Raw genomic sequence first — 12,120 nt, 5'->3', positions numbered from 1 at the left:
AGCCAATGGGGAAGCCAGATTCACTTAACAACGGTGTTACTAATTTAACAAATGCAGAAGGTGAACCCTCTCTGTTGCAGCATCTATCTATTTCAATAGCTTCCCATGGGAAATTCATGTGTCCCCCACTTTGCCCGTTCTCAAGAAATTCTTTAAAACCAGTTTTTCTGGGTCTTGATTGAGCCTTTGAGTGAATGCCTTTAAATGGGGATGCTGTAGAAGGATGCCATGTTGTTCTTTTTATACAGTGTTGTTTGTTTTAACTTTGTGAAATTTCCCAGATCATTCTGCAATTGGGCAGTATAAACATTCAACCAACCTTGTTAAATCTAAGTGCACTAGGGCCTTCAGCCTGCTGAATGTTGATTGCTGAAGCAGATGTAGGACGTTGAAGCTGAAATCAAGAACTTCAGTCGTGAAAGGAAGTTGTTCTGGAAGCTCTCTCAGTCCTAAACCTTCACAACTGTAGCTTTTGTTAATGAAAATCTGTAAAAATTATATATCAAGTTAGATACCAGTATATCAATACAAGTAGTTCTTGAGCCTACTATAGTTGTTAAGTGAATCATGCAGTGGTTAAATGAAACTTTCCTCATTGACTTTGCCTGTCAGAAGCCTATGCCTATAAAAGTTGCAAATGTAATCCCAAGCCCCCTGGATAATACAACCACCATAAATACATGCTGGTTGCCAAGCACCAAAAGCTTGATAACATGATTTTGGAGTTGTTGCGATGGTTTTAGAAGTGTAAACTTTTTTCAGTGTCATTGCAAGTTTGAAAGTCATTTAACGAATGTTTCTAAATTGAGGACTACCAATATATCTGAATATATTATATCAGGTATGGGTGGGATGCTACCAGTTCTGCCTGGTTATATGGAGCTGGTAGCTCTGAAGAGCAGCAGACACTGAAATGGTTCTGTGTTTGCTGCTGTTTGGCCCACCCACCTGCCCGGGCTCTTACGTGACCTTTATTTCCTGCTTTTTCAACCTCAGCTGCTTTGCGCGGCACAGCTGAGGTTGAAAAAGCAGGGAAAAAGAGGCTTTTCAAATGCTTTTCAGCTCTCTGGGCGCCTCAGCTGATTTTTTTTTTTACATGTGCGCACAGCACAAAACGTAGTCACTGAACCAGTAGTACTACTGGCTGAATCCCACCCCTGATATCAGGGGTGTCAAACTCAAGGCCTGGGGGCCAGATCTGGCCCATGGGGTGCTTAGATCTGTCCCACAAGCCCACCCTGGAAACAACAAGGGCCGGCCCACAGTGAAAACGGAGCTCAGGAGGGCTGTACACAGCTCTCCCGAGCTCCGTTTTCATTGGCAGAGGGATGCAGGAGGCTGTTGCAGCTAGAACAGAGCTCAGGTATCTGTTTCCGCTGGCAGAGTGCTCGGGCCACCACAGGCATCCCTGACATGAGTGACGTCGAGCTGGTCACACCCACCCTGGCCATACCCATGCAAGACCCCAAGGTCAAACACAACCCTGATGCGGCCCTCAATGAAATTGAGTTTGACACCCCTGTATTATATGTATCTCTCCAGTTTTATGTTTTAATAAAAACATTGTATTTTAAGTAAATTTGCTAACATGTAGCTAAATATGCCAACAAAACAAATCTGAAACCTAACCCTAACTCTTTTTTTATCTATCAGGGACAAAACAGAGCTATCATCAGAAATGATACTGCCAGAAATCTGATGTAAACTTTCATTACTTATGTGGAGGGAGGATAAATTATAAAGGTTACACCAATTACCTTTTGGAATGAATAAAAAGGATCACAGAATGACATTTCATCTCTCTGTTTAACATTTCTTTTAAAAATTAATGCTAACAGTATTTTTCTCAGTTATTGACATGTCACTAAAATTTATATTACTGCCATTTGTCTGTTGCTGCTGCCATATAATAGTGACAATTTTAAAAAGACAAAGAAGACCATCAGTATTATAGACAAAACAACAACCAGATGAGTAATAATGAAAGTTCATTATTTCATACACTGTTATGACATTGGCTTACACGGGTTTTTGATAGTGTCTTATGTACATTGAAGAGCTCAATGTGAAATAGTAGTCTCACATATAGGCTTTCTACACATTTTTAATGCAGAAAATTCAAAATAAGTTGACAGTTCAACTAATGATAAATGATTGAAAAATTATCGTTATACAATGTGTGCGTGACCTTGAAAACATTTCTCAAAATATTGTAACTGCTTATGGATTTCCCATGTTGCACAATAAATAACTATGTAAGTAAAACACACTGCATTCAATTCTAGTGTGAATTTCTCAAAATCTTGGAGAAAACGTTGCTAAATACAATAGTCACAGAACACAATTTTCTTTAGCTAGGATATAATTTTCCTGTCAGGAAGAGAACAATTAGAAATATCATTAGAAAGTGAATAGAAAGAGCATAACTAAGACATTTATTTCTATAAAGCATTTTTAATAGTTTTAATTTCTTTCCATTCAAAATACCTTATCTAGATACTATAGAGCAACTTGATCTACTGCAAATAAGTACTGCTGCACTGTTTTAGATGGCACCTGCAAAAAGCATCCTATGGAAAATGACAATGTAAGAAATCACAGTCTCCAGCAAATACATTTGTTGGGGCCAGCCTCAGCCATCCAAAGAATTTGCTCTCACAGAAAGTTGCAAATTCACTAGCCCATCACAGCAGGTTTAGAAGACAGAAGATGGAACGAAGGAATTCATGATGGAAGAATAGACAGAACCAATGATCACCTGGATCAGAAAGAGTCTTTCTTGCTTGTCTTTTCTGGGAGCTGATTTTCCTTCCTATGTTTTCAATGTTAAGGAGCCCCTATTTTCCCCCTGTGGGCATTTGCTTTTCTGAAAATTACTCACTCTAAGCTATTTTTTGAGTTGTTGTGGAAATGTAATATTCATTACACTTGAGGAAATGTAACATCATATTCATTCATTCATTCATGTAAGTAAGAAAAAAAACTCTAGAAAATAAATATGATAAAATTGACTCTAAATATTTCTTATCTAGATATCAATGGATTTTCCACCTGCTGTTACTGAGGCTATGAATTTAGGAGCAGATCAAACTGATTTCATGGAACATTTAAGTCAATACATAAACAAGTGAAACAAAAAATTAAAATATCATGCAAAAGGAATACGACATTTGAAGCCCATATCCAGGATCTGTCTGTGTGTGGTGTTTCTTGATGCACTGACTCCAGCCTTAGTTCACTCCTTGTGAAAGTCCCCAACACTTTTGAATGGCCTTTTCCTGACAATCCTCTCCAGGCTGTGGTCATCCCTGCTGCTTGTGCACCTTTTTCTTCCACAATTTTCCCTTCCACATAACTTTCTATTAATGTGCTTTGATACAGCACTTTGGGAACATCCAACTTCTTTTGCAATTACCTTTTGAGGCTTTCCCTCCTTAGGAAGGGAGTCAATGATGGCTTTCTGCACAACTGTCAGGTCAGCAGTCTTTCCCATGATTGTGATTCCTACTGAACCAGACTGAGAGACCATTTAAAGGTCAGGAACTCTTTGCAGGTGTTATGGCTTAATTAGCTGATTAGAGTGGGACACTTTGAGCCTAGACTATTGAATCTTTTCACAATATTCTAATTTTCTAAGATCGTGGATTTGGGGTTTTCATGAGCTGTAAGCCATAATCATCTCAATTATGACACATCACAGCTTGAACCAACTTGCTTTGCATGTAATGAGTCTTTCTCATATACTAGTTTCACCTTTTAAGTTGCATTACTGAAATAAATGAACTTTTGCACGATATTCTAATTTTTTGACTTTCACCTGTAGATTATTATAAATTGATGTGGCATAACATTCTTTTTGAAAAATAGGAATTTGTATGGGGGACAGAGAGAGGTCTTTTCATCTGATACTTCATTTAGATATTTCTGCTAGAAGACGCACATCAACCAAACTCTTGTTGTGGCTAACTTTTCAGAATGGAAAACTCCCCAAATAAAACCCTAAGAGCACTTTGTTTTTGAACAGGAAAACTACTGAAGTCAATGTATGTATAAAAAAGTTTCAGGGTACTTCAAAGACAGGAAAAGTTGGAGAATAGATCCTTGTGACCTATGGGAACAATTGGTACTTTTTGAAATATTCCCCTATTGTAGTCTAGCATAAACTGAATATACCCAGGAGCTCAGTAAAGTGTTCTGGAATTACTGGAGAAGGAGCCGTAGCATTGTCAATCTACAATTCCTTCTGGGGTTTTGACTTAAAGTTCTCTTCATGGGTGAACGCCAAACTGATGAAAGTAGATGGAAAATTGGATTAAGTGACTAGTTTGCCTGGTTTGGTTAGTGAGGGACTGCAAAAAAAAAAAGCGGGGGTGGTGGTGGTACTTTGAGTGCCCTAAGCATGGTATCAGTTGCCTGTATTCATAGCAAAATGAGACAATATCAGTGCAAGTCAAAACAGAAAAAGAAAAATGCAATATGCCTGCTGGGAAGCTAAAGGAATAAAAACAGTTTTTTTGTGTGATCATATAATCTATATTCAAAATTTCATTTGTAACATTTTTGGGTTATTTTCAGATACTCAACTACTATGGGAAATATTTTCTGGGCTAGTAAAAGGAAAATATTTAAATATGGTAAGGGAAATCAGACCTTTGAATAGACTAATATGAGAGTAAATTCAGCCTTGCTATAGAAAATGGTAATATAATTTAAAAGAATAAATTAATATTTAATGTCTAACATGTATAAACCTGTTACCAATCTCTTTCTATAGATATTTTCTTAAAATACAGAGAGGAAGGGTACTTGGTTGATGATTCAGGATCTAATTCTTGTAATAAATTTAATGCTGATCAGATATACATCATTGTCCTTCAAATGTTACTCTTTGCTCCTGCAGCCAAGGACAAAAATGGGTAGCTGCAGCACTGCTTAGTTCCCCCCGCCCCCCCAAATCTGCCTGACTTATTAGTCATGTTGGGAGAAATTATTCTTAGCTCCCCCACTTTTGAGGAAGTAAAAGGAGTTGGAGGTTAGCCTGGCTCTTTTCCAAAGTACATTCAAGAAAATGCTGAAGATGGAGCTCTTCCAAATACCATTCTCATTAGACTGGACCCTCCCTGTATTTATGGTTAATTGGAGTTTGGAGTTTTGATTTTATTTTAATTATTGTGACTGTTTATATTAATTTTATCATCAAACGTTATTTTAGTTCTGCCTACTAAAGTTATGCAAACTGCTGAGAGCTGACTTTGACTGCAGCAAGATATAAACACTAATCAAGTCTTGTATATTGCCATGTAATATCACTGTTGTGAGTTATCCACAACCAAGCTTGAAGATACCAGAGTGTTTGGTTCCTAGTCCTGGATTTTGATGTTTATATCTAGACCAGGTTGGAGCACTGAGTCATAGTCTAAAACAGCCCCCAGGAAATTCTAATCATTTTTTTTTAAATAATGCAGATAATTACTGCAGGAGCATTCAAAGCAACAGTTACAGATTTCAATTGGTGGGAAAAACTAAACTTCAAAGCCCTGCTCCCTTTTTATATGTGGACAATGCATGACACATACAACGAAAGAGGGTGACCCTTTGATTACCTAGTTGAAGCCAGTGACCCTCACTTCAGATGCCCCTGGAATTATAATCTAGTTTGATCCTCTGCCATAATCTACTTGATCACCTTGCAACTCTTCCTTAACGTTTGTCAATTGTCAGTGTTTTAAAGTCTATATATTCAGATTTTAAGGTTTATACAGAGCAGAATTCTTTTATGACAAAGAACTAGCCATGATAAAAGATCAAACTGTGAGTGGACTGAAGCACATACAACTTTCTGAAAGTCCAAGTGCAGGTATACTTCATTACCACCATTCATATATGTGCCAAGTCATTTTCTTTTTTTCATCCTGGGTTGGTGTGGATTGTTTTTTTATTTTTATTTGGCAAATATCAAGAAAGCAATCACTTGATCAACTCAAAAAGCCAGAGGGAACCTGAGGCCGCTAGCCTTTTCTGTAACAGCTGTAAAAAATGTCTGTGTTAGTGAGCGTAAGTGTGCCATGAGAAGCATCACACCCCAAGGTCTAGTTGTACAGAAATGAGGTGCATATAAACTGCTTATAAAGCTAAGCACCTGTTCAAGAGCCCCTGGTGCACGTAGATAAAAAGTGCCAATGGTCTGTTTTCCTCCTAGCCCCTCTTAGTCCAGCAGCATTTGGCAAATGTTCCTTGCACATGCCAATTCGAAATGGTGCCTGAAAACTCCACATGGTGTCTTAAACAGCAGATCTTCTCTCATCTCCAATCTCCATTGGTCCTATTTGTTTTAAGGTTCTTGGCCAAAAATAAAGAAGAGATAGACCACCTCAACCTGCTTGCTTGCTTGTTTGTTTATTGCCTCGAATTGCCCATGTGGGAATTTCAAAATGGTATCTGCTTCTAAGCAGGCACATGATTCTACCTAGCTAACATGCATCACTGTGAATATGAAACTAATAAAATAGAATCACAATTAACTATAACAATGGGCTCAAAGTCAGTCTGATTTTGGGGGGAGGTGAAGCAAATTTTCTTTCTGTACAGCAAATATGGTCCTAAAAGACTGCATTTATTTGTGTATTTTTCCCGTTAGACCCACCAGAGGACTTTCAGCCCTTCAATGACCCAGTGTTAGCATGCAAGTATTCACTGCTCCCAAATTAATTATTGATTCTTTCTTGAAGCTACTTTTCTCCCCATAGAAAGACAAATAAGTGATCACTCACCTCAGTGCACATCTGATTGAGGGGTTTGGAGACTTCATAGCTAAGACCTAAAAGCCCCATCAAAAGCCAGCAATATGTGCAGTAAACCATTAAGGGTTTGATTAGATTCTCCACACGCCTGTAATGGAAGACGGATGAAAAATAATTTTCTAGCATGGGGTTCAGAAAAGGCATTTTGAATCTAATGCTTCAAGAGAGACCAAAGAGTGCCTGAAAAAGATGTTGTTTCCTCTTAACACCCAAAGGATTTTTGTGAAGCATGATTTTCAGTTCCTCCTCTTGCTCTTTTTATCACTTTTGGTTTCTCTTGTACCATTTTTGCCATTAATTATTGGAAAATTTCACAACCTTGTGAGAAATGCGCTGTATTTTGCAGCCAATCTTAAAATATCTTCGTCTGTGTAGAATGACATTCCAAGTATAAAATGGGTGTCCTTAAATAACTGAGTTCTCTGAGCATATTATTTCTTGAAAAGATCACTACTTTTGTATTTAGGGTAGGGGTAGGGATACAATTGTTTAGGTTTGGATTTTAGAGATCCCCCAATAACCTATTAGAGGGATCCAAATAAGTGATTGAGGACTAAGTCTAATCAGTGAACCTGCAACAAAGGACTGGGAAACATGAGAGGACAAAATGGAATACCATGGCATGAATCATGGTTTGCTGGCAGACAAAGGCATAGGTTTTTGTTAGGAATCCCCTAATAAATTTTTTTTGCTTCCATATTTGTTCAAATTATCTAATCCAGAGACATATCAAGCAGTATTTGAGAACAAAGGATATAATGATTATTGTGCCAGAGAATAAAAGTGACAAAATCACTAACTATTACTAATAACATCTTTAAGGAAAATACTTTCACCATTATTAGAATGTTTGTGGTGAAAAAATGAAGTTCGAGTCTGCATCTGGTTGTAAAGGGCCATGTTATTTGTGTGCATAGGGTGTGTCAAAGAAGTTGAAATCTATAAAATTCTATTTTCTTCCCTAAAAGAAAGAAGAATCATCCAGCAAGCTGTTGTGATTTTAATCTTTCATTTTCATAAGTCAGAGATTCAATTTAGGAGTAGCAACTAAGAAAAACTTTACAATTTTCAGATTATATACTGAATTTGGAAATGAGAAATTTTCTGACAGTGAGAACAATCGACCAATGAAACAGCTTGCCTTAGGGAGTTGTGGGAGTTTCATCACTGGAGGCTTTCGAGAAGAGATTGGACTGTCAGAAATGGTGTACGGTCTCCTGCTTGGGCGAGGGTTGGACTAAATGACCTACAAGATCCCTTCCAACTCTGTTAATCTGTATCTGTATCTATCAGCTTAAAGCAACTCTGTATAGCACAGCTTTGTTTAATGCATTTCTATGTACTAAATAGAGATGTTTAATTCTTCTGCCATGGGAAGAGGTTGAATTGCAGGTGTCCTATTGCCCTTCTTTGGGTACCTATTAACACATCTGTTTGTTTATATCGTTCTAGTGCTGTTTTAGTGCCAGACATTTTGATAGGAGAGATGGAAAAACAATTTTTTGAGCAAATAGTAATTTCTGAGTTCATCTCATGTGTACTTGAATATTTAAACGATCTCCAGAATTCACCCTACATGGTGGGATGTAGCAGACAAGCTGGATTATACTTATTGCATAAAAGAAATAGTTTGACTTCCATAGGATCAGGGGTGGGATTCTACCAGTTCGCACCTATTCGCTAGAACTGGTTGTTAACATTCTAAGCAGTTCGGAGAACCAGTTGTTAGAAGAAATTACTGGCCTAATCCTGTAAGGAAGGTAGGAAGGAAACATTCTGGTGTTGCTTAGAGAAACTGCCTCTTCGTTAACCCTTATTACATTCTTGGCAGGATTAAACTTCCTGTCTCAGGAACTTCTCTGGAGTTTTTTCCCCCTCCTTTGTTGGTACTTTGCTTGTATGGAGTGACCATTCAAAGTTCCAATGGCACTGAAAAAAAGTGATTTATGACCATTTTTCACACTTACGACTGTTGCAGCATCCCCACAGTCATGAGAGACCTGGTGAGGAAATGTGTGCCTCGATGTGAGTGATATTGAGTTGGCCACACCCAGCCAATAACATGACCACCAAGCCATGCACACCAATTAAGCCATGCCCACAGAACCAGTTGTTAAAAAAATTGAATCCCACCCCTACATATATATATATGTATGTATATATACACACACACACACACACAGACATATATATACATACACACACACACACAGACATACATACATATATATATATATATATATACTGTATTAGTATGCTTAACTATAATAATATAGTAGGCCAAGAATCATGATATGCTATATGACTTATTATAGCTTTTAGTACAACTGCTAAAGCTTTAGAGTTTGAATGCTCTTGATTTGATCCCTGGCACAGTGGCCTGATAGCAGGTGCTTGCAAGGCCTTGTGGGTTTTGGGTAGAGGATGTGGTTAAATGAGGCTGAAATACAAAGCAGACAGTGAAAACCTTCTGTTGCAAGAACAGCCAATGCATCTGCCCAGCCACATCAAGGTCAACAGAAAAGCATATGAATGTGTTCTCCGGGACAGCGCTGGGTTGTTAAATACACACACTTAGAAATGCTATAGAGTTGTTAGTTATTGATCTGCCCTCCCACTAGGCATTTGGCAACAAACTCTAGGACGTTGACAACGAATGGGAGTCCCAAGCTTTAAAACTGCTGAACAAATAACAGCTCTACTAATTCAATCAACTGAGTTTCAAGCAATCAGGATGCCATCTGGACCTAATCTAACTCATTGCCTAAGAAGATAAAGACATCTGGACTTCCTGCATGCCAAGGACATGCATACTTAATCCCAAGGCTGTAGGCTGCGGCCAGACTCCTGCTGACAAGTTTTCTTAATTATGCTGAAATAATCCTGCTTGGCAAGTGCTGGACACTTCTTTCTTCAGAAGGTTAGGAGGATCTCATTTCATGTTGGAGGACAGAAAGAAGAGTCATCTTCCATTTTGGTGGGGAAGGAATCAAATTAATCCCTGTGGGAAAGAGAAGATAGAATCAGTTATGTTCAGTTTTTATCTCAATATTTTAGTTTTTGAGGAGTCCTTGGTGTTCTCCGAGTTTGCTTGTTTTCTTGCAGATGTTTCACTACCCTAACTAGGTAACATCAAGAGTGCTAGTAAGGAATGCTGTTTGCTGTCGGTTTATACCTCTCCATCAGTAATCAGTACTCAGTACTCAGATTAGCATAGATTGACTTCAAGATTAACTTCAGACCGTCAATCAAGTAAGCAATACCCCAATCAAGAAAGTGCCAAAAAGCCATCAGTCAACAGCCCAACCAAAGAATCTATAAGACTACCCCACCCATGCGGACAGGAAAGACATCAGAATACAAACTGACAGGAAACAGAACTTCTTACTAGCATTTACCTAGTTAGGTTAATGAAATGTCTGCAGAAAAACAAGCAAGCTCAGAGAACATCAAAGACGTCTCAAAAACTAAAATGTTGAGATAAAAGCTGAAGACAACTGAATATGTAATTCGGTCTTTTTCCAACAGGCATTAATTTGATACCTTCCCACCAAAATGGAAGATGACTCTTCTTTCTACCGTGTTTCTCCAACAATCCGGCCTCCACCAATAGGAAGGCCCAGCATGATTTCTAGGCATGAGGTGAAATTAAGCCCCGCCTCCAAAATTTAGGCCTATTTAAACCATGCGTTTCCCCGTCATTTCTCACATCGTTCGCTAGAACTACACGAGGTGAAGAGAAATGGGGGGAAGGGGGGCGGAGAAAACTTGCTTTTAGGAGTGCCCTGCAGGTAGCCTAGGCTAGAATACCCTGATGAAGCTCCCCGAAGGCAGAGTCCCCAGCCACTTCAGGGTGTGGCATGGCTGCCCATGTCTCCTTGCCTTTAGGCAGTCTCGGGCGATGGAAGCTCCCCAAGGGCAGTCACCAGCCACTTCGATCGGCCGGTAGAAGCGGCCTCAGGGTGAGCGCACACAAACACACTCCCCTTGCCATGAAGCCGCTTCTATTGGCCAACGAAAGCTCCCTTGAAGGCAGAGTCCCCAGCCGCTTCGGGGCGAGGCATGCCTATGCATCAGGTTCCCAACTGCAAACTCAATGCAACTGCAAACTCAATGCAATGTACATATGCTTTTGTCAGAATAAATATCAGACATCCCCAAGATTCCCACTGCATTTCTGCTTCCTGAGCCATCTGCTCTTCTTCGTCCCTTCAGATAGCCCTATTCCCCCCGCCTTAATTTCCCACTGCAATCATTTGGATCGCAGGAGGGTCACCAAAGAAGCTTTTGTCTTCCCTGTCCCACTCTTTTAAGCTTCTCTCTGCAGCCTTGGAAATCCTCTTCTGGGGACTCCATCCCAGCTCCAACCCTCCAACCCGGCCGATCGAAGTGGCTGGTGACTGCACTTGGGGACCTTCCATTGCCCGAAAGAGACTGCCTAAAGGCGAGGGGACATGGGCAGCCATGCCTGGCCCCGAAGCAGCTGGGGACTCTGCCTTCGGGGAGCTTTCATCGGCCGATAGAAGCGGCCTCGTGGTGAGGGGAGTGTGTGTGTGCACTCGCCCCAAGGCCGCTTCTACCGGCCGATTGAAGTGGCTGGTGACTGCACTTAGGGAGCTTCCATCACCCAAAAGAGAGTGCGTAAAGGCAAGGGGACACGGGCAGCCATGCCACACCCTGAAGCGGCTGGGGACTCTGCCTTCAGGGAGCTTTCATCAGCCAATAGAAGCGGCCTCGCGGCGAGGGGAGTGTGTGTGTGCGCTTGCCCTGAGGCCACTTCTACTGGCTGATTGAAGTGCCTGGTGACTGCACTTGGGGAGCTTCCATCGCCTGAAAGAAACTGCCTGAAGGCAAGAGGACATGGGCAGCCATGCCACGACCTGAAGTGGCTGGGGACTCTGCCTTCGGGGATCTTTTGTCGGCCAATAGAAGTGGCCTCGCGGCAAGGTATGTGCGTATGGGCCGCTCTAGGTGGGGGAGGAAATTAAGTCACCCCCGAAAAGATGGCCTAGCCGTTTTTTCAGGGGTCAAAAAAAAATAAGGCCTGGCCTTATTTTGTGAGAAACACGGTATTCTCCCACAAGAAATATCAATATTTTCCTTTATTGGTATTTTAACTTTTAAAATGTGTTTTCTACTGAAACCAATGCAAATATTTTGCCTTTTATATTTGCACACTACAATGAGCATGAAGTAGTACCGTTTTTCTACCATTTGCTGATGCTTTAATGCAGTGTTTCTCAACCTCAGCAACTTTAAGCAGCATGGACATCAATCCCCAGCATTCCCCAGCCAGGAGGCTCTAATGTACTTAGACAGA

General features: G+C 40.2%; 1 protein-coding gene across 1 annotated transcript in view; it reads right to left on the bottom strand.

Moving 5' to 3' along the window:
• CD180 (CD180 molecule) overlaps positions 1-12,120 on the bottom strand; it is a 37,938-nt gene that overhangs the window by 4,169 nt on the left and 21,649 nt on the right. Inside the window, exons 4-5 of the mRNA XM_026714418.2 lie at positions 6,771-6,888; positions 320-486 (exon numbers count right to left, since the gene is read on the bottom strand). Of these exons, the coding sequence (XP_026570203.2) occupies positions 320-486; positions 6,771-6,888 (285 nt within the window). The remainder of the gene's footprint in view (positions 1-319; positions 487-6,770; positions 6,889-12,120) is intronic.

Source organism: Pseudonaja textilis, chromosome 2, assembly GCF_049901715.1.
Source record: "Pseudonaja textilis isolate UNSWEBS1 chromosome 2, rPseTex1.2, whole genome shotgun sequence".
NCBI lineage: Eukaryota > Metazoa > Chordata > Lepidosauria > Squamata > Elapidae > Pseudonaja > Pseudonaja textilis.
This window is presented reverse-complemented; position numbering and strand designations above follow the sequence as displayed.